The sequence below is a fragment of the Doryrhamphus excisus genome, linkage group LG22 (assembly GCF_037039965.1).
Source record: "Doryrhamphus excisus strain RoL-2023G ecotype Guam linkage group LG22, RoL_Dexc_Guam_v1.1, whole genome shotgun sequence".
NCBI lineage: Eukaryota > Metazoa > Chordata > Actinopteri > Syngnathiformes > Syngnathidae > Doryrhamphus > Doryrhamphus excisus.
The window spans coordinates 1,337,107-1,360,130 of NC_136378.1; the positions used below are offsets into that span (position 1 = coordinate 1,337,107).

The 23,024-nt window shown below is 46.3% G+C and overlaps 1 protein-coding gene across 3 annotated transcripts in view; it reads left to right on the forward strand.

Annotated features, from left to right (window-relative positions):
- The first annotated feature begins 2,420 nt into the window (after window positions 1-2,420).
- Window positions 2,421-23,024, forward strand: part of kcnip1a (Kv channel interacting protein 1 a) — a 30,864-nt gene continuing 10,260 nt past the window's right edge. Inside the window, exon 1 of one of the 3 annotated variants that reach the window (XM_058063825.2) lies at window positions 2,421-2,539. In XM_058063825.2, coding sequence (XP_057919808.1) covers window positions 2,452-2,539 — 88 coding nt within the window. In that variant the 5' untranslated portion in view covers window positions 2,421-2,451. Of the gene's footprint in view, window positions 2,540-7,489; window positions 7,997-18,517; window positions 18,771-23,024 lie in introns of those variants that run through there. The other 2 variants (XM_058063827.2, XM_058063824.2) reach the window with 2 other exon arrangements.

The following is a 23,024-nucleotide window of genomic DNA, read 5'->3' on the forward strand; positions in this document are numbered from 1 at the left end:
TCCTTTGCTGCTTTCTACTGAGATCCGAGATCCCACACAGTAGATCTTCAAAATATCCTACAAAAGCAATAAGCTTATTTTTTGGAAGCTTCTCATTTAGACATCATAGACGGAAGTCCAGTGGGAAGCGCATTGAGTATTATTATTATAAATATGATCAAAATAATTGAGAATATTTGAATGTTGACATGTCACGCAGGAGCTAAGTGACCTTCTGAGACTTTGGTTTTTCTCCTCCAGGGGTCACTGATGTGTGTGAGTGACGAGAAGAAAAGCTCTGGGGAGATATTTGCCCAGTCGGCAATTTAGGTGCATGATAAGGGTTCCCCCCCCCCCCAAAAAAAAATGGTCTTACTATGAACTTCATTCATATTGATTCAAATGTAAAGCAATGCCCAATTTGGCGTCTGTTTACTCGACTTCCAACATGGCGACGTTTGCCAGTCTACTTTTTGACGAAGATGGATTGTGTTCTATTTATTTGCTGCTGAAACCGAAAAGGAAGAAGGGTGTGAAAATGACGTCATTTGTTATCTCTCATGTGTGGAAAGCATAAAACAGGCTTAAGTCTACCCCAGCCATCATTTTTGTACTCAAACTTGGTACGCAAACTCCTTTTGACAAAGGAGGCATATTACTCAACCTTTACCAATGGTGCCTTCGGAGCATTTTGGAAATGTAAACTTCCATTTTCATGTCTTACTCCGCTGCTCGCCGCTCCTCGCCTTGCCCACCTAGCGACAATCAGTGTCCACTTCAAGGGTGTGACTGAATATAATATAACAAGGCGACTAGCATACAGAACAATATTATCTGTTAGAGATTCTAATTTGTATGAAATTTTCTGAATTATTCATGTTTCTCCCCTGCAGTTTTTGATGTCCTCCGCATTTTGTAACCTTGCTCTCCCACCAGGCAGGAAACTAACCTTGATATGTTCTAATTTTAAGGGGAGCCGAGCTATTAGCTGCTATTACATCCTTGAGTCCACACGCCACAGAGACCCTCGTCTCATTAATCATAAACAAAGGATGCGAAGAGAGACGCAATGTTTATGCAAATCTCTGCAACCCCCCCCCATTGCACACACACACACACACACACACCTCCTCTTTGCAAACAATGTATTTCACCACTCAACCAAGAAACATTTTTTTTGCTTTGCCCTCGCTTTAATGTTTGTCCGCACGAGCGTTCCCAAGTATTGATCCCAGACACTCCACATCCACTTTCCCACCTCCATCAACTCTTCTTTCTTTTGCTTTTTCCCTCTGCTTTCATCTGCATTTTTATTGTTTCATTGCTCTTCTCTGCCCCCCGCAGTGCCTGTGTTCATGTCCTCCTCCATTCTTCTTTATTTTACCTTTTCTGCAGCGCTGTCTCCTTTTCCCAACTGGGAATAGCCTGAAAGAACCTGGGAAGATTATCGCCTCCTGTTTCAGCCCTTTTGGGACGAGCGTCGTCCTCACAAGCGTGTGGCAGAGCTCTGTTGATGAGGGTCAGATAAAAGAACTCTGGTGTTTTTTTTTTTTTTTACCCCTTTCCTGAGTTCTTAGTTTTTTGTTACACTTAAATGCATCACACCATGAAACAAATGTAGCTAATAGTCAATAACAACACAGCTGAACACAAAAATCAGTTTTTACATCTAACTTTTTATTAACAAAGGGAAAAAATCCAAACCTACAAGGCTCTACGTGGGAAAAGTGATGTTTTTTTCCATGTTCTGTAATGCACCTGGACCAGGAGGAGTACACCAGTATACCAGTATACCAGTATACCAGTATACCAGTATACCAGGTGTTCCTAATATTATGGCAAAAATATAAGGAAGAACTTCTGAGTATGATGCAGTGTATTTGCAATAATGGACATTGTTCATCGTGCATTCATAATACTTCTGATCTGTAAACAGCATCCTGGGAAAATAATAACATTCCGACAAGACGAAGGAAAAACATGACACTCATAGTAAGAAATGGCTGCGGGCTTGAGGGAGGTGTGTGTGTGTGTGTGTGTGTGTGTGTAAAGTGTGGAGCAACCGTCATTGCTTGCTTGGCATTGTGCGGAGCTGTCCATTGTCACTGGTGCTGAAAGTAGATAATTGCCTTCTCGTTTAAAAGGGGGGGGGGATGGCGTCCATAAAGAGGAGGAGCAGCAGAAGAAAAAGTGAGAAGAAGATTTTATGACTTCACATCAGCCACCCCTGAAGCTGAATGTAAGTCTCTTAGTACTTTGTTACTGCCCCTCTTCTCCCTTTCATGTAGTCCCCATAAGGGGGTGGGGGTGGAGTGGAGTGGAGGAAAGATCACTGTGTCTTTTTCTGTGTTCTTTTCAGTCCTGCAGGACCCTCCGTGCCTCTTTCACCACTCGGGAGGACTTTTACCACTGCCGCCGCTGCTGTGGGTTGATGTCCAAGCGGGGGTCCGGCTCTTGTCCCCTTCTGTCAGGATGGCTGGGTGCGCCAAGCGCTGCAAACGAGCTGTTGTCAAGTTTGTTTCGTCTCTGCACAAACTGCTCACCGGCACCCTGATTAAAGGTGAGTCCTGCCAGCCCCGCTCGTTGTTTTTGATTGCGCAATGCCACAGCATCAAACGCCGCTGACTCCATGGAGGATCATGGAAGCCTTTTATCATCTTTCATGCACATTATTTAACATTGGTGGTCCTCTTCTTGTGTGCGGCTCAGCTCCTTCTCGTCTCCACAGTATAAGTTGTTCAGCTAATAGAGAAAAGATAGAGCGGACTAGTGATGAATGGGAGTAATAAAGGCAGATACACACTGGGTGCTAAAGGGAGAAAGGGGGGGGTACTACCATGGTGGTTTATTAGCGTTTTGTGACATGCATGCTTGTATATTTGGTTAAAGTTGTTTTTTTAATCACATTGGAGAAGCAGGGAAGGAAATGACACACACACACACAGTAATATGAATATTATGTACCTAGTATACTGTAAAGTGTTAAGGCGGTCTTGAACTGATTTGAAATTTGAAATCAGGACTAATTAAAAACAGTTTTGTCAAGATGTGACAACATCCTGAAATAAACACTCCCCGTCACATCTTAAAAGCGCAAACATCTTTGAAACAACACCCTCGGGTCTCCTTGTGGAAATTGAATTCTTTAGAGAGGCGCACAACACAAACCAGCATAAATCATCTGTCAATGCTTGCATCCTAAAATGCTGATCTTCCACTTCAATCAGGATTCATAGCAGCCAGGAGGACATTTTCTTCACTACATTTACACCCTGAGTGTTTTGGGACAAACGACAGCAATGGCTGATGGGATTTTGCTAAATGAAAACAAATATTCGCCTTGACTTTTATGATTTCCTTCACTCAAGGAAGCCGCGAGGTTGGTTTGTTTTCATGTGCAACACCGCCATCTGCTGGCCAGTTGATGTCAGTGCAGTTAAGCGCCACTGGAGCCAAAACGGCATTCATCATTATCATTATAAAGCCATTCAAATAGAAGATAAACTTTGGATTTTTCAATTGAAATGTTAAATAATTGTACTTTTCTTAAGTCATTTCTAAAATATATTATTAATATAATATTATTACTTTTAGAATCAGAATCAGAATGCCCTTTATTGTGATTTGACATATAATAGAATGAAATAACCAACGTAATTATTTCTTTAGGGATTTTAATATTTTGTATATTTAATAAGTGAAAAGAATGTAATGAATTGATGTTTCAGACATTTTAGTGGCATTTAGATTTGTTGTAGTATCCATTCAGGTGTTTTTATTTCACCTAAACCAGTAAACCACGCCCCCATTTAGTCCCGTAAAATACTTTTATTGGTACCATTGGCTTTCATGCAGCTATGATACTTGTTCGTGATTGGCCGGAGGAATCCTCATGGTTCCATGCCGCCTTGCAAGGCGATGCCTTTTTTCCCCCGCATGCAGCCTCTTCTACGGAATGCCAAATCCTGTTTGGTCCAGGCAGGAAGGAACCGAACCGAGGGAACCGATGTGGGTGGACTTCTTTCTTAAGCTCTACTGTGTCTTCAAGCTGCAGCCGCAGATTAGACCAAATCCCTGTCACCACTTCTTTCTGCTTTTCAACTCCTCTCTGACACATTCTTTTTTTTTTTCCTCTCTCTCTTCAACTTTTCCGTCGGGATTGTTCCAGGCTGCAGGCGGACTGCTGTCCTATCTGAGGTGCTTACGTCTCCATGGGGGCACAAACCAAACCTTTAAAATATATTTTTAATCTTAAATTTATATCGGTACGAGTGTTGTACTTTTTGAGTGTTGGGTTGCTGTGTGATGAGTTTAGCGATTACGCTAAAGAATGTAATTAAAGATTTAAATGAGATACCGCCGTGAACACGTTCTTGACAGCCGTGCTGATATATTTTCCACCAAGTTATCGTCCTTCATATCGATGATGAGTGACCGCAACGAATCTTTGCACACTGAAATAATCAGCGTCCTGCTGATGAGGCGGCGATGACGGAAGGCGGTTCCGCCGCTCAGACGAGACCCGCACGCGTCTCAGAAGTGCCGCATGAAATATTCAGCAGCGTCTTTCTCCATCAGATATTCTCTGGAATTGCACTTTTAGTATTCCGGCAGGGAAGGGGAAGTAGGATGGATGTGGCTCAGGCGACAAACAAAGACAAATGGGAGGATTGAAGTCGCTAATGTGTGACATTGTGTTTTGTGTGCATATCCGTGTGTGTGTGCGTGTTGGGTTTCGAACATGCCGTCATGTCACTTTTAATGCGCCGTAGGGGAACGCCGTGGATGTTGACTAGAAAACACACAAGGTGATCATTCCTGTGGAAAGACTCTCCGCTGGGATCCGTTCTTCCGTCTTCCACATGAGACAGTCAGTGGTGGCGTTGGCGTACGCCTCACACAACACAACACAACGCAACACAACACAAAAACAACACAATGCTTCACGTTGAAGGCACCTTCAGCAAAACAAACAGGTGTGTGAATCTTTGATAGCATCAGGGAATATTTCAGCCTGGTTGGGTGCTAAGTGACACAAGACCCCCAAGTTCATTGCGTGTAGCGGTCCCGGTAGCAAATCTTTTATGGGGATTCTTCATGTGTTTTTTAAAGTATACGGAAGGTTAATCTCTCCCGGAGACAGCAGCCGCTGCCTTGATGAGACAAAGTGAGAGCGACCGAACCCTCAATCACATGGCAGCAACATGGCTGATGACCTGGAATGGACTTTATCCGAAACGGAAGGGCCTGTTGCTGCCCTTTAGCATACGTCACTGACATACTGCTTCCCGTTCATTTCCGAAAACCTTCCAGTCTGCTGGAACATTCCAGCCATGTCTCAGCCGACTGCCTGAAATGGGAAAAGTCTAGAATCCTCCGTCTACCAGGATAAGAAGCATGAAATTATTGATCCGCCTCGTCTGCTGATGAATGACTTTTCACTTTTGAAGCCGTCTGTGATCTCTCTGTCACCCCGATGTGAAATGCGCTGATGCCCGAGGCGCCATCGCAACCCCGAATTCAACTCTGGGATTAGACGCTCGTCTGAGTCTGGGTCTGAGTCCTCGCTAATTTTCTACAGCGGGCTCCGTAGCACTTCATTTAGCATCCTAAATCCTGTCTGGAAAATCTAAAATGGTCACATGGCTCATCATTGGAGGCCCTTTGGTGGTGCTAACTACTAAACTCAATGGTCCCATTGGTGCTCTTCTGTACCCGGTAGGTGGACACAGAAAATGTGATATCACCAGAATAACGCCATAATAATATGAAGAAAAATGAGCAAGAACATTTTTAAAAGTATTATTCGGTGTAGGAGATGCGACTAATTACTCAATATACGCTAACAGTCTGACTGAGGCAGGGTGTACACTAAACTCATCACACAGCAACTTAACACCAAAGGGTAGCTAAGAAATATACAGGTAGCAATACAAGTTGACTCTTTCCCATAATGCATTTCATTTTCATTATGGCTGCCGGGGTGCTGCGTTCAACGGAGAGAAAGACTTTGAAAAACAACATTTTACAGCATGAAGATTGTGCTGCAAAACGTGTTTCAGTGTCGTTTTTAGGCTCTTTTCGGACATTTCGGGAAAGAATGAGGAGGAAAATGTTGGAGGACAAACAGTTTTCACTCGAGAGGTTTTCTGCAAACGTTGGGAAGATTGTCGGAACATGTTTTAAATTCCACATTACGGAATCAGTCCATTGATAATGAAGATAATGTGGCTGCTCCGCCTGCTTTCATCCCAACTTTTCCCCCGGAAAGATCGGATCGTCCGTGTGAGAGAACCTCGCTTTCAAGCTTCCTTATCTCCGCTTTTCAGACGCAATTCCCAAATGTCACTGTTGCGTCTGCGGGAAAAGTTTCCATTGTTGTTGCACTCTCACAGGAAGCTGCTGCCACGGCAGGTTGTTGGCTTCAGCGCACAACGCCGGAAAAAGCAAATAGAATAAAAGAAGTCGTGTGTTTTGGGATGTGCTGCGGAAAACAAATCATGAGGAAGTCTCTCCTGGCGGCGCTTTCTCCCTCGCTGTGTCGCTTGCATTGATTGACACGCCGCCGCCGCCAATAACTCGCCATGAATGTGGCATGACCTGATGGCGCTGTCATTGCATTGATGGCCTCTCTCTCGCTCTCTCTCGCTCGCCCTCTCAATAGTTGGGAATGATGATGACTTTTCACTTTCCTTTCACGGTAGCCTTCAAGTTATTTCCTTTCAACTTAAACAGCCAAAAACTTACCACTTCCACACGGATAGGGAGGATATCTATTAACAGTTATTTAACCTTTAACATGAACATGAATCAAACGTAATAATTTTTTCTGGGTACATGATACCATACAGCATCCATATCAAACTTTACATTAAACTTTCATATCAAGGCGGGGGCCTCAAACTAGCATCCTGTGGGCCACATTTGGCCCGCGGGCCGCATGTTTGAGACCACTGCTTTAAACTCTGCCTAGCAACAGGTGTCACGCTAAGCTGCCGTGAGAATCGTAGTTCAGCGGTGCCGTTTTTCAATTGCTTACCGTAATTGGAAGAGAAACGATGCGGTAAAATGATTAAAAAAAATAATAATAATAATAATCTTTTCTTCAAGTGTATCCATCAAATTAATATTCTGTGCCTGTTTCCCTCATTCCTCCTTTTTTGCGTCCAACATTTTAACATGGCAGCCCGTTGGCGTGTCAGAATGTTCCTAACCGTGTAGCATCTGTATGCCGGGGGCTAATAAATAGCAAACCACAAACGGCCCCCGGGCCGGTCTTTGGACACCCCGTCTGTTCAAGCACACACATGAAGTCATGCGTGAAAGCGACATAGCATAATTTGCCTTGTGCGTTTTTAAAAAGGGGTCAGATGAATGTCATCTCATCTTCTCCTTTGCCTCCAATAACCGCCCACGTTCTCTTTACCGTACTCAGATGTTGTCTTTCTTCTCATTCTTGCTTTGAATTGGAGTCCCCCCCCCCACACACACACACTCTGAGGCTGCCAACCCCCCCATAAGTGTGTGCAACAGTGTGCAATGCTTCATTGTTTGCCAGACGCCCGACTCGGAAGGAAGGAGGGAGGCAGAGGCAAGGAGAGAGGAGATCCATAAAGATCCATAAAGATCCATAAAGATCCATAATGGAGGACTGGAGGATAGGCTGAAGGAGAGCAGCATGGCAGAAGAAGCAGCTCGAGTCACGGCGTAGACGAAGGTAGCTTCAGACTGACACTTCCTTCGCTCTCTTTCTGTGACGCGCGTACCAACCCCGGAGCGGAATATGCAAGGCTGTGTGGGAGCGAGGAGGACGGCATGAGAAGCCAAAGCTGGACGTGAACACACCACTAACTTCCTTACGGCACACCTTAAATATACACACTCCAGTACACACCGGTACACACTCCAGTACACACTCCAGTACACTCCAGTACAAGGTCTGGGTGAGCAGCTGCCAATATGGGTCTGGTGATGGGGACTTTCTCCATGCAGTCCAAGCCGGTCAGCTACCACAAAGGTAAGACCTGCTGTCTGTTTGGCTTGGGGGGGGGGGGGGGGGTTCTACTCTCTTCTACTCTACTCTCTTCTACTGGGTTGGGTTCTACTGTATTGGGTTCTACTGTGTTGGGTTATACTGTGCCGCGTTGTACTGTACTATGCTATGTTGTACTTTGTTGGGTTTTACTGTGTTGTAGTGTGTTGGGTTCTACTGTACTGTGCTGTGTTGTACTGGGTTGTACTGTGTTGGGTTGTACTGTGTTGGGTTGTGCTGGGTTGTACTATGTTGTACTGTGTTGGGTTGTAGTGTACTGTGCTGTACTGTGTACTGTGCTGTACTGTGTTGGGTTGTACTGTGCTGTGTTGTACTATGTTGTACTGTGTTGTACTATATTGTACTGGGTTGGGTTGTAGTGTACTGTGCTGTACTCTGTTGGGTTGTAGTGTACTGTGCTGTGTTGTACTGTGTTGGGTTGTACTATGTTGTACTGTGTTGGGTTGTACTATGTTGTACTGTGTTGGGTTGTACTGTGTTGTACTGTGTTGGGTTGTACTATGTTGTACTGTGTTGGGTTGTACTATGTTGTACTGTGCTGTGTTGTACTGTGTTCTACTGTGGTGGGTTGTAGTGTCTTGGGGTGTACTGTGCTGGGTTGTACTGTGTTGGGTTGTACTGGGTTGTACTATGCTGTACTGTGTTGGGTTGTAGTGTGCTGTACTGTGCTGGGTTGTACTGTGTCGGGTTGTACTATGTTGTACTGTGGTGGGTTGTGCTGGGTTGTACTCTGCTGTGTTGTACTGTGTTGGGTTGTACTGTGTTGGATTGTAGTGTACTGTGCTGGGTTGTACTCTGCTGTGTTGTACTGTGTTGGATTGTAGTGTACTGTGTCGGGTTGTACTGTGTTGTACTGTGCTGGGTTGTACTGTGTTGGGTTGTACTATGTTGTACTGTGTTGGGTTGTGCTGTGTTGGGTTGTGCTGTGTTGGGTTGTACTGTGTTGGATTGTAGTGTACTGTGTCGGGTTGTACTGTGCTGGGTTGTACTGTGTCGGGTTGTACTATGTTGTACTGTGTTGGGTTGTACTGTGGTGGGTTGTGCTGGGTTGTACTCTGCTGTGTTGTACTGTGTTGGATTGTAGTGTACTGTGCTGGGTTGTACTCTGCTGTGTTGTACTGTGTCGGGTTGTAGTGTACTGTGTCGGGTTGTACTGTGTTGTACTGTGCTGGGTTGTACTGTGTTGGGTTGTACTATGTTGTACTGTGCTGTGTTGTACTGTGTTGTACTGTGTTGGGTTGTACTGTGTTGGGTTGTGCTGTGTTGGGTTGTGCTGTGTTGTACTGTGGTGGGTTGTGCTGGGTTGTACTGTGTTGGGTTGTACTGTGTTGGATTGTAGTGTACTGTGTCGGGTTGTACTGTGCTGTGTTGTACTGTGTTGGGTTGTGCTGGGTTGTACTGTGCTGTGTTGTACTGTGCTGTGTTGTACTGTGTTGGGTTGTACTGTGTTGTACTGTGCTGTGTTGTACTGTGTTGGGTTGTACTATGTTGTACTGTGCTGTGTTGTACTGTGGTGGGTTGTACTGTGTTGGGTTGTACTGTGTTGTACTGTGCCGTGTTGTGTGTATTTTGGGCTTCAAGATGAAGTTGTCGCCTGCCATCATGCATATTGCACAAGCCAGTGCATTATGGGAAGCATGTGGACATGTAGTGGGAAACGATGTAAAGTTGGCATGAAAAAATCATTCATTATTGGTTGATGGCGCCCCCCCCACCCCCCCCCTCCTCCTTAGGACCATCTGTCCTCTGTTTGAACCGTAGATTTGGTGAAATATGCGCTTGTGTGTTTAGTTTGTGCTGAGCTGCCGGTCGTAGTGCCATTGGGCATGTCTATACAAGGTGATGGTTCCCACCCCCCAGCCAACCTGTTTCCTCTCTGGTTTTACTGCTGGCAGGGGGGGTCTTGATGCCTTTTTAGTGGGACGACTCCATCACATGGATGTCAAATACATTCCTAAAACGTTGCTGGATGCTTTCTCAGGAGGACAGGAAATGTGCCGAGATTTCCTTCCATGTGTCCACCTTTGCTGGGTTCAAGTCCAACACGAGTGCCAGAACGCACACACACACACACACACACACACAGCAGGGACGTGTACGGACCGCCTGAGTGAAATACGTGCAAATATAGCTTCCTGCGTGGGTTGTTTATTTTAATTTCCACCCCGCGCCTCATTTCATTGCATGGCAACAGCTCTCAGCAGATGCTCGAGATGGCTGCCGAAAACGATGAAAACGAGGCACTCGAGGCTCATTTTCAAGGTGGATGTTTGCGAGAAGCGCATGAAGATAAATGAAACAACACGGCTTTGTGGAAGTGGGCCGCACGCATGCTTACCAAGCAAGATAAAGATGTATTTCTGCCTCCAAACGCAACACGCGCGCTTTGAAGTGAGCACCGCGAGGCGCATGGAGGCCATGGATGCACGAGTCCAGGAGGGAACGTCGGAGAAAAGTTGAGAGAGGAGGCAAGGTTGCTCCTCCAGGGGGTGGAGCTTCACTAAATGTGTGTGTGTCACCATCTGCTGCTCTGTTGCAAAAAAAAAAAAAAGTCGTCAAATGAAAGCAGGGCAGCACTTCCTGTTTCGAAACGGACCCAAAAGTTCACTTTTCTCCTTGACATATTTGCACAGCATCCACGCCATCATTCTGACTCACAGACGCAGTCACATGACGCCGATGGTCGCCGTAGTAAATCCAGTCAGGACTGGTACACAAATGTGGCCCCTGGACCTTCTGGTTCAGATGTTCTAACTGAGAGGAACACAGTTTTGGTGTGGGGCCTCTGCACATTTGCCGACAATGCACCCCCTGAAGCGTCCCTCCCCACCCATGCACAACAGCGCCTGTTCCACGTTAGAGTGGGGGCGCCCTAAAAAACATTGGGTGGTATTTATAAATGACAAATGGTTGGAACTCTTAACTATTTTGGCCCCATGGCGGGTCATTTAGCAGTCGGCAACGCATAGTGGCTTTCCTTATATTATTATACTATGTTATGCTATGCTATGCTATGTTATCTTGTTATGCTATGCTACGGTACGCTATGCTTTTGCTACATTATGTTACGCTATGTTATGCTATGCTATGCTTGGTTATGCTATGCTACGCAATTGCTACACTATGTTATGCTATGTTATGTTATGCTATGCTATGCCAGTCGGGGGGGACTGGTACACAAATGCATGCTATGCTATGCTATGCTATGCTATGCTATGCTATGCTATTGCTACACTATGTTATGCTATACTATGCTATGCTACGCTATGCTATTGCTACGCTATTGCTACACTATGTTATGCTATGTTATGTTATGCTATGCTATGCCAGTCGGGGGGGACTGGTACACAAATGCATGCTATGCTATGCTATGCTATGCTATGCTATGCTATGCTATGCTATGCTACGCTATGCTATTGCTACACTATGTTATGCTATGCTATGCTATGCTACGCTATGCTATTGCTACGCTATTGCTACGCTATTGCTACGCTATTGCTACACTATGTTATGCTATGTTATGTTATGCTATGCTATGCCAGTCGGGGGGGACTGGAACACAAATGCATAGCATGCTATGCTATGCTATCTTATGTCATGCTACGCTATGCTATGCTATGCTACGCTATTGCTACACTATGCTATGCTATGCTATTGCTACACTATGTTATGCTATGTTATGCTACGCTATGCCAGTCGGGGGGACTGGTACACAAATGCATAGCATGCTATGCTATGCTATGCTATGCTATGCTATGCTATGCTATGCTGTACTGTGCTGTGCTGTGCTGTGCTATGCTATAGCTATGCTATGCCAGCTATGTTATGTTATGCCAGTGTTAGTGTAAGTGGATTGTTAACACTTTGTCTCGCTCGCTTTCACCTCATTTCACCCCCCCCCCCCCCTCGGGTTCAAGTTTTTAGGCTTATCTTCCCAGAGCTGCTCCTGTCGTGATCTTGGCCGCTTCGTTTTGTGTTTATCTCGTGTGGTTTCATTCTCTCGAGGACAGAGGACGTAATCTTTTTGTTTCAAGCACAATCATGTCGTGATCGGTGTGTGTGTGTGTGTGTGTGTGTGTGTGTGTGTGTGTGTGTGCTGCAGGGCTAAAGAGTTGGAATTTAGTGTCTTTAATGGTCTTTCTAGTATCCACCCCTCTCTCTCGGCCTTGCACATCAAAAGAAGTGCACCAATTAGAGCGGCTTTAATGGACGCAAGGCAGCATTTAAAGCAGGTTTCTTTGGTTGATGAGCAGAGTCGCTATGTAAACCCTTAGCAAGGATCCAGTTCATTCAGTCGTCTTTAGCGTATGAATCCACATTCATATTTCATGCCGCCCACAATACATTTGCATAATATTCGGAGACAAACTCTTTGTCGTGTTTATCATAGATCAACAACATTGTCTATGTGATTTATCTCTCGAGACAGCTCGGCTCCTCGCTCGGCTCCTCGCTCGGCTCCTCGCTCGGCTCCTCGCTCGGCTCCTCGCTCGGCTCCTCGCTCGGCTCCTCGCTCGCCTGCAGGCCTTTTGTTAGACGCAAGCTGGGGAGGGGAAACCGTGGACACTTTTTGGGGCTTTTTCGCCCGTGTGCACATTTGTGAGCGCACGTGGTCACGCAGGCGGCTCCATTGGGAACTAAACATGTCATTTTAACGTCAAAAGTGGGGGAAAGAAACAAATTGCTCACTTTGAAAACTAATATTTTCATGTTTTTTAATATCACCAATTTAAAATTGGTTCATTCATTCATTCATTTTCTACCGCTTTTTCCTCAGAGAGAGGAGAACATGCAAACTCCACACAGAGGGTGGGGAACGACAAAATAAGAAGCCAAAAAGTTACCACTTCCACACAAAATAGGAGCAGAACTCATTCATTCTTTAATTCATTTTCTACCGCTTATCCTCACGAGGGTCGGGGGGGGTGCTGGAGCCTATCCCAGCTGTCTTCGGGCGAGAGGCGGGGTACACCCTGGACTGGTGGCCAGCCAATCACAGGGCACATATAGACAAACAACCATTCACACTCACATTCATACCTATGGACAATTTGGAGTCGCACACATGCATGGGGAGAACATGCAAACATCCACACAGAGATGGCCGAGGGTGGAATTGAACCCTGGTCTCCTAGCTGTGAGGTCTGCGCGCTAACCACTAGACCGCCGTGCCGCCCGTATAAAATAGATTGTTAAAATAAATAAAATACAGCAAATGCAGAATGGACACAAAAATACTTTATAGTAAAATACAATAACATAAAATACTACATGAAATAAGTATAATAATAGAGTTTTATGCTATTAATTGTAAGATTACATTGTTAATAAACAAATCTCCTCCCTTCCATCATCACCACCACTAGCAAATTCCCCTGCGACTGTTATTTAATATTTTGAGCTTAATCCGAGCAAGCAGGCCAGGAGTGGCAGGAACACAATTTTGATTGATTGGGGAGAAAAAAACATGGCGTGGATCCTTCATGGAAATCAAAGCCTCTGGAGAAATATATTGATGTTGTCCTCGCAAAGAGGGGAAGACACAAGATGGACACATTCAATTTTTCTCTGCTTTGTGTGCAGCGTCGCTCTCATTTATGCAACCCTGAACACAACATCAGCCATTCGGTCGAAGATCCGCCACAGTGAGCATGGGATCGCTTTTTAAAGCGGACTGGACTCCATGATAAAACCCTCCATGGTACCGTCGCATGAATTCCACATCCAGAAGGAAGCTGGAATTGGGAAGGGGCAACTCTGTCCAGCCGTTGAGAAGTCATGTGATGATAACCATAGAAGCGGAAATTGAACTTAAGGGATGCAAACGAGGACATGCTCACAACAATCATATTTTCATTCCAGTCATACCGAGACAACACCACCAGGTCAACTTTAACGCCATCTTAGTACCACTCATTAAAAAGGAGCAATTTTGCTTTATTTTAGTTTTATTCAAGTGACTTAATTAATTTGTCTTTATGTTCTGTTCCCCACTGTTCTGTTTTGTTCCCCACTGAAAAAGATGTTTGGTCTCAAATTGCGGGTCGAAATACTTGGTGGCACCCAGTGCCGTCTCCTCAAGCTAGCCGGAGCATTTCTTCCTGTCACTCACACACATCAGTGACCCGGAAGGGAAGAAAAGAGGCATCGTTGTCATTCATTTTCTACCACTTATCCTCAAGAGGGTCGCGAGGGGTGCTGGAGCCTATCCCAGCTGTCTTGGAGCAAGAGGCGGGGTACACCCTGGACTGGTGGCCAGCCAATCACAGGGCACATATAGACAAACAACCATTCACACTCACATTCATACCTATGGACAATTTGGAGTCGCTAATTAACCTAGCATGTTTTTGGAATGTGGGAGGAAATTGGAGTACCCGGAGAAAACCCGCGCATGCACGGGGAGAACGTGCAAAATCCACACAGAGATGGTTGAGGGTGGAATTGAACCCGGGTCTCCTAGCTGTGAGGTCTGCGCGCTAACCACTCGAGTCGCCAATTAACCTAGCATGTTTTTGGAATGTGGGAGGAAACCGGAGTACCCGGAGAAAACCCGCGCATGCACGGGGAGAACGTGCAAACTCCACACAGAGATGCTTGAGGGTGGAATTGAACCTGGGTATCCTAGCTGTGAGGTCTGCGCGCTAACCACTCGAGTCGCCAATTAACCTAGCATGTTGTTGGAATGTGGGAGGAAACCGGAGTACCCGGAGAAAACCTGCGCATGCACGGGAGAACGTGCAAAATCCACACAGAGATGCTTGAGGGTGGAATTGAACCTGGGTATCCTAGCTGTGAGGTCTGTGTGCTAACCACTCACCCACCGTGCAGCCCCACGTTCGCTTCAATATGGTCAAATTCCATGCAATCCTAAATAAGAGCAGACGTTCCTCTCGTCTCTGCTATGTGATGAGAGATCAATGGCGGCGTGTCCATGAATTATTCCCTTTTTTAATAACACGATGGGAGCGGGAGACGCGTCCTAATAAAGACAGAGACGACGTGAGGGAAGAGTCATCAGGATCTCATACGGTATATTGATTGTGCTGATGGAGATGATGAATCAAGCTTACGGCAAGAGTTGATATAGTTTCATTACCCCCCCTTTCCCCCCCTCCTTCCCCATGTTCTTTTCACCCTGGAAATGTAATGCTGTCATGTCCCACTTGCTCTTTTCCTCCGCCTTCATTCTGCCTCTTTTCACACGTTTCTTTTTCTTTGCGCCTGCATCACACTCTAATCCCCTGGAAGCTTTCCTGGCCTGTTTCCTCCTCCTTTCTTCTTCTTCTTCTTCTTCTTCTTTGCCAAAAAAACCCTCCTCCATGTGTGCCACCCCGACTCATCTTCACTCTCTCTTCTTTGTCCCCTTTTCCCTTAAATATGCCCGTCGCACCCCCTCCCGTACTTCCCTCCACTTTCCAGACGTCTTATTAAAGAGCGGAGACACGGGAGGAAGACATCATACTGGGTCAAGGATTTGAAGCGACAGCCGCACGGCCAGCTGAGATTTCTAGGTGGAGATGAGGAAAATAAAAGGTTATCTATCGGCGGCAGCGGCAGCGGGACGCCTGGAGACATATTCCCAGATATGGGATTGGAGAGAGAGGGAGAGAGAGGGAGGGAGGATGGATGGATGGCGGTTTCAGGCTAAAGATGTTAAAGTCGGGGCTTTTGACGATGTGGCAGAAATCATTTTGACGGCCTCTCGGTTCCTGCAGTTACGATCTTTGATACCTTTTTATATGACAAGGACGTTTTTGGAAATAGCTCCACCATGAGGTAGAATTCCCAATACGGGAACCTGCATCATATTGTGCCTTTTCCAAAGAGAAGACAGTCGTCTCGCTACATCATGCTTCGAATGAAAAGAAAGACAAAATAAGAAGCCAAAAATTTACCACTTCCACACAAAATAGGAGGAGACCTCATTCATTCATTCATTCATTTTCTACCGCTTGTGGTGGGTGCTGGAGCCTATCCCAGCTGTCTTCAGGCGAGAGGCAGGGTACACCCTGGACTGGTGGCCAGCCAATCACAGGGCACATATAGACAAACAACCATTCACACTCACATTCATACCTATGGACAATTTGGAGTCGCTAATTAACCTAGCATGTTTTTGGAATGTGGGAGGAAACCGGAGTACCCGGAGAAAACCCACGCATGCACGGGGAGAACATGCAAACTCCACACAGAGATGGCCGAGGGTGGAATTGAACCCTGGTCTGCACGCTAACCACTCGACCGCCGTGCCGCCCTACGCTATAATAATGTAAGAATAATAATGTCAATTAATGTAATAACGCTATAGAGAAGCTTTGATTTCTAAAACAAAGAAATCCTACTTTGTGGAAATTCACTCATCACTGTTGAGTATGAAAGCAATGAATAGCGATAAAGGAGGGAGTAGTATAATCAGAGTCAGCCGTGGTGATATTGTCCCGGTTTGGGTTTGCGGTGGCGTTGACCTTCATACTTCGGTGCAGGTGTACCAAACTTTGCAGCTGGTACATTTTGGCTCCTCGTATTAAATAATTCCAGTTAACGCCTTCTAACATTCATGCCTCATGTATTATTCACAACCCCCCCCCCCCATGAAAAAGTGGCCCAAATTCCAACTTGCGTGTTTTTATGGACATCTGTCGTGACAATGAAAAAGCACTTCTTTTTCACGCTAACCAAGGTTCCACAGTGCAGTCAGTGGATGTCTAAGCAGCGTTATTTTCAGTTTAAAGGCCATTTTCACGCTAACCAAGGTTCCACTTTAGTCAGCGGATGTCTAAGCGGTGTTATTTTCAGTTTAAAGGCCATTTTCATGCTAACCAAGGTTCCACTGTGCAGAAGGCGGATGGATGTCTAAGCAGTGTTATCAGTTTAAAGGCCATTTTCACGCTAACCAAGGTTCCACTGTGCAGTCAGCGGATGTCTAAGCAGTGTTATTTTCAGTTTAAAGGCCATTTTCACGCTAACCAAGGTTCCACTGTGCAAAAGGCAGATGTCTAAGCAGCGTTATTTTCAGTTTAAAGGCCATTTTCATACTAACCAAGGTTCCACTGTTCAGTCAGCGGATGTCTAAGCAGTGTTATTTTCAGTTTAAAGGCCATTTTCACGCTAACCAAGGTTCCACTTTAGTCAGCGGATGTCTAAGCGGCGTTATTTTCAGTTTAAAGGCCATTTTCACGCTAACCAAGGTTCCACTGTGCAAAAGGCAGATGTCTAAGCAGCGTTATTTTCAGTTTAAAGGCCATTTTCATACTAACCAAGGTTCCACTGTGCAGTCAGTGGATGTCTAAGCAGTGTTATTTTCAGTTTAAAGGCCATTTTCACGCTAACCAAGGTTCCACTGTGCAGTCGGCAGATGTCTTAAGCAGCGTTATTTTCAGTTTAAAGGCCATTTTCACGCTAACCAAGGTTCCACTGTGCAGTCGTCAGATATCTAAGCGGCGTTATTTTCAGTTTAAAGGCCATTTTCACGCTAACCAAGGTTCCACTTTAGTCCGCGGATGTCTAAGCGGCGTTATTTTCAGTTTAAAGGCCATTTTCATGCTAACCAAGGTTCCACTGTGCAGAAGGTGGTTGGATGTCTAAGCAGCGTTATTTTCAGTTTAAATGCCATTTTCAGGCTGCTTGCGGTGTTCCTAATGTTGTGTCTGCTGACGCCGTCATTCCAGCCAGTTGGACCTTATTTGTATTGAACGGCTCGTAATTAAAACGCACTTTCATTGGTGCAGACGGGAGCACCCCGACCCCCCCCCCCCCCCCCCCCCCCACACACCTCCTCTACTTTCAGAGGGATGAAGACACTTGTCTTCATCCCTCTATTACTCCTCCATTAGATATCTCTCTCCTTCTCAATCCCTGGCCTCCTTTAAGCTCTCCCTGTCGCCTCTCCTCCTCTTAAGCTGACGTCTTTCTGCTCTCCTGCCGACCGACAATCTTCCTTACGTCCTGCCTTGAGCGCTAATCTGGCAAACTGTGTCTTTTTGGCCGTTATGGCTGCATGCTTGCATGACGGATGGAGTGAACGGACACGGTGATGGATGGAAGTGGCGTTTTTCCCAACTTGACAAAACAGGATGTGATGCATGGGCTGCTCCTAACTTGTCACCAATACACACTGCATAATTCATTTTCACTCTCAAGTCGTTTTTCAAGTCTGTACTCATCTGCATATTTGTCATGTTGGGCTGTTAAAAGTACCCCCCCCCCCTCCTCACCCCCACCCCCTTCGATTCATGGGCAAATCAAACACATACACCGAAATTAAATTAGAATTCAGTTAATTTAGTCCTGATGATTTCATTCTGAATCACCAGCTTGGGTTTGAGGACAGAGGGGGGACGGGAGTGGGTGGGGGGGGGGCGACCCCAAACAGGGTTGCAGGAGAGCGAGTGGAGAGAGAGGAAAAAGAGGAGGAGCGAAAGGAGAGATGGAGTGTGAGAGGGGGGAAAAAAAAAGCGGGTTGGTGTCGAGAGCCGCCTTCCAGAGAGAAAAGGGGGGAGGGATAGGATGATGGGAGTAGAGAGAGAGAGAGGGTGAGGTAGGGCGTGTGTGTGTGTGTGTGTGCACGTGTGTGCATGTGTGTGTGTGTGTGTGTGAGTCGCCTGAACACGTGACGAAACGCATCCAGACTTCCAACATACGGACAGGCGTGCCTGTTTCCACGACGACGTTGCTAATATGGGGGCCGTGGTGGGCACGCTGACCATGCAGACCAAGCAGAGGAGGCCGTCCAGGGGTGAGGGACTACACACACACACACACACACACATACATAAACACACACATAGACACACACACAGTGATGCATGCATATCTTATAGAGAAGCATGGATCAACTTTACAACAGCATTCCCATTCCATGCATGCAAGTTTTGCCTCAACACACACACACACTATATACACACACACACACACACACACACACACACATGGACGCATGCTGCATCATATCAGGGCAATCAAACTTGGCATTGTTACTTTTAGAGTGTGTTTTCATGCGGTACATGCAGTACGTGCACTTTACACGCGGTCTCATGGTGGTCTCATAGTGGTCTCATGGTGGTCTCATGGTGGTCTCATAGTGGTCTCATGGTGGTCTCATAGTGGTCTCATGGTGGTCTCATAGTGGTCTCATGGTGGTCTCATAGTGGTCTCATGGTGGTCTCATAGTGGTCTCATGGTGGTCTCATGACAAGACAAATGTCCCTCCAGGTGGGATGCCAAAACTAGACACATCCTGCAAAGGGTACTTTTGATACTTACCTTTTTCTACTATTGTGTGACACAATGTATGTGTGTGTGTGTGTGTGTGTGTGTGTACACACACATGCACGCCGTGTGTGTGTGTGTGTGATCTTTCCGTCTTTGTGCGGCGCCCTTCTTTTTGTCTTTTCCAGACGAGGAGCAAATGCCAGAATGAGCCCCTCTGGTATCTCCTATGTCAACATTTAAAATATAGCCAAGTGTTGCTAGTTGTGATCGACAACACGCATCAGACAAATGGTGCTGCTGGTGTGAAGGAGGAGGGATCAACAGGTTCTTTGCAGGGTAAATAGTCTCGCAAAAAAAAAGGATAAAGTTTGACGCCCGCATGTGTAAACACGTCCAAGGTATTTGTCACTCCGCTCACACACCACTTTTCCGTCTTGCAGTTACCTTGGAAGCACGGTCTCCATGGCAACAAAAGATGTCAGTTTTGGCGTGGGAGGGGTCGGCGGAAAGGGCGGGGGGGGGGGGGGCGTTGCATGATAAGATCCGGGGGTATTCCAGGCGTGAGCCAGGAGGGACCTGTTGCCCGCAGGGAATGTTTTGATGCTTTTCCCGTGGGAAGCGGTGATGCTCGGGAATACAAATCCAAACTCCGAGCTGCTTCGCTCGTATTCCTTTCGCTAATTACGCTCACTCGGTTACTCAAGTTATTGGTCGGGGGGGGGGGGGGGGGTGTTAGCAGGTTTTTTTTTTAGTGCAAATTAGCACATGCAGGGCCATTTTCCAAGCGAGTGCATATGGTCGCTTCAGTCTTTTGGAATATCTTTTGCTCCCGCTCTCGTAAACAACAAACACCTTTCCCTGTGAGTGTTAACAAAGCCAATGTGTTGCTGTTCGGAATGACGCGGTGGATGGAAGGTGCAAAACCACGGTGGAAAACAAACGACTCCTTTGTCAATGTCAAGATACATTATAGCATGTGTCAAACTCAGGCCCGGGGGGCCAAATCTGGTCCGGGTAGCAATTTCATTCGGCCCGGAAGTGTTTGGAAAGTTGGCCCTGCTCTTGGACTTTCCACATCTTCCAGAATCTGCACCTATTCCAGCTGGATTTCCTTGGATTTGTGATTCCCGCTAAAACACGCCCACTCTACTGTGATTGGTCACACTCCCAAACTACTTCCCGGCTACTGCAATCAAGACTTTCTAATATAGTGGATACAGGAGTTGATATAATAAATGAATAAAGTCTTCAGCACTAGTTGTCGGACACACTTTGTCAGAGATGATCTTGGCACTGTGATTGGTCACACTGCCAAACTACTTCCCGGCTACTGCGATCAAGACTTTCTAAAAAAAAAAAAAAAAGTGGATTCAGGAGTTGATATAATAAATGAATAAAGTCTTCAGCACTAGTTGTCGGACACACTTTGTCAGAGATGATCTTGGCACAACATCGGTAGTGGAGTTGTGGTCATTACCTGTTTTTTGGGGGCTACCGTGTTCCAGACAGCGAGCCCTGTGGTTCTGCTCACCTCCGCTGTTTCTGGCTTCCAGAATCTGCACCTATTCCAGCTGGATTCCCTTGGATTTGTGATTCCCGCCAAAACACGCCCACTCTACTGTGATTGGTCACACTCCCAAACTACTTCCTGACGACTGCGATCAAGACTTTCTTTAAAAAAAAGTGGATACAGGAGTTGATATAATAAATGAATAAAGTCTTCAGCACTAATTGTCGGACACACTTTGTCAGAGATGATCTTGGCACAACATCGGTAGTGGAGATGTGGTCATTACCTGTTTTTAGCGGGACTACCATGTCCCACACGAATGCACCTTTCCGGGCGAGCGAGCGCTGCTTCCGGCTTCAGCAACAGTTTGGCGGATAATTCACGTTCCCGTGTGAAATGGCGTTCTCGTGTTGGGAATCTCCAAACATAATAAGCCGTGCCTGAGCGTGTTTGGGAAGCAGAGGAGCAGAGCTGCTGGGATGTAAACAGATGTAAACACAGCGATACGGGAAGCAGATGTAAGTAAAACACCCGGCTGCTAAATGGGCATTAAGAGCTGCGATGGCAGCCATGCTGGATTTGGACTTGTTTTGGAATTGCCGTGTAATTGTCCGCGGCTTTGTGGAACCCAATTTGCAGGATTCTGTGTGTGCAGAGGTCCACGTTGTCGTGTTTGGACATAACGTGCAGAGCTGGGATGTTGCAGATGACGTTCTTCTGTGATGGATCCACCGTGTAGAAGATCCAAAGTGCTATCATCTTGTTTCATGTCTTCTTTTTCTTTCTTCTACCTGCTTCCTCTTCAGCCTTGCGCCTCTTTTGTCATTTTTTTCGTGTCTTCTTTTTAGCTTTTCTACCTTTTGTTATGTTTTCCCGCTGCGGCAATGTTCCTCTCCCCCTTGCCTGGCACTTCATCTAGCTTTCTTCTCACCCTCAGCATCGTCTTCATGTTCTCCTCCATTCTTTCATCACAAGCTACGTCGTGTCTTTTTCCACCTTTGCTTTCACATTTCAGCTCCACAATCCGCTGGCGGCGGCGGCCTCATCAGCATCATACCTCTCCTCCCGTTACGCCTCCATTCTTTCTCCCATTTGCTCCCTTTCTCCATCTCCCACGCTGCCATTAGCGGCCGTGAGTGCTTATTAAGTCGTCCCGGCGTTCCCGTCCCTCGGCATCCAGCAGTTACGGGCATGGCGGTATGTTTGTTCCTAAAATTCCCCCCATCCGTTTCATTTTTAGCAATGCTCATATACATTCCTGGCGTGACATAGCAATCTATCATGGTATTGATTATCGCTGGGGGGGCGTATGGCGTCTAAGGTTACATTCACATTGGACATCCAGCCATTCGTTTTCTACGCCGCTTAGCCGGGTTTATGCTGACCGCAACACATCAGCAGCAGTTCAATCCCACATCTCAGGAAACCCACGCATGCACGGGGAGAACATGCAAACTCCACACAGAGATGGCCGAGGGTGGGGAACGACAAAATAAGAAGCCAAAAAGTTACCACTTCCACACAAAATAGGAGGAGAACTCATTCATTCTTTCATTCATTTTCTACCGCTTATCCTTACGAGGGTCGAGGGGGATGCTGGAGCCTATCCCAGCTGTCTTCGGGCGAGAGGCGGGGTACACCCTGGACTGGTGGCCAGCCAATCACAGGGCACATATAGACAAACAACCATTCACACTCACATTCATACCTATGGACAATTTGGAGTCGCTAGCATGTTTTTGGAATGTGGGAGGAAACCCGGAGTACCCGGAGAAAACCCACAAATACACGGGGAGAACATGCAAACGCCACACAGAGATGGCCGAGGGTGGGGAAAGACAAAATAAGAAGCCAAAAAGTTACCACTTCCACACAAAATAATAGGAGGAGAACTCATTCATTCTTTCATTCATTTTCTACCGCTTATCCTCACGAGGGTCGAGGGGGATGCTGGAGCCTATCCCAGCTGTCTTCGGGCGAGAGGCGGGGTACACCCTGGACTGGTGGCCAGCCAATCACAGGGCACATATAGACAAACAACCATTCACACTCACATTCATACCTATGGACAATTTGGAGTCGCTAATTAACCTAGCATGTTTTTGGAATGTGGGAAGAAACCGGAGTACCCGGAGAAAACCCACAAATACACGGGGAGAACATGCAAAGTCCACACAGCGATGGCCAAGGTTGGGGAAAGACAAAATAAGAAGCCTAAAAGTAACCACTTCCACACAAATTAGGAGGAGAACTCCATTCATTCATTCA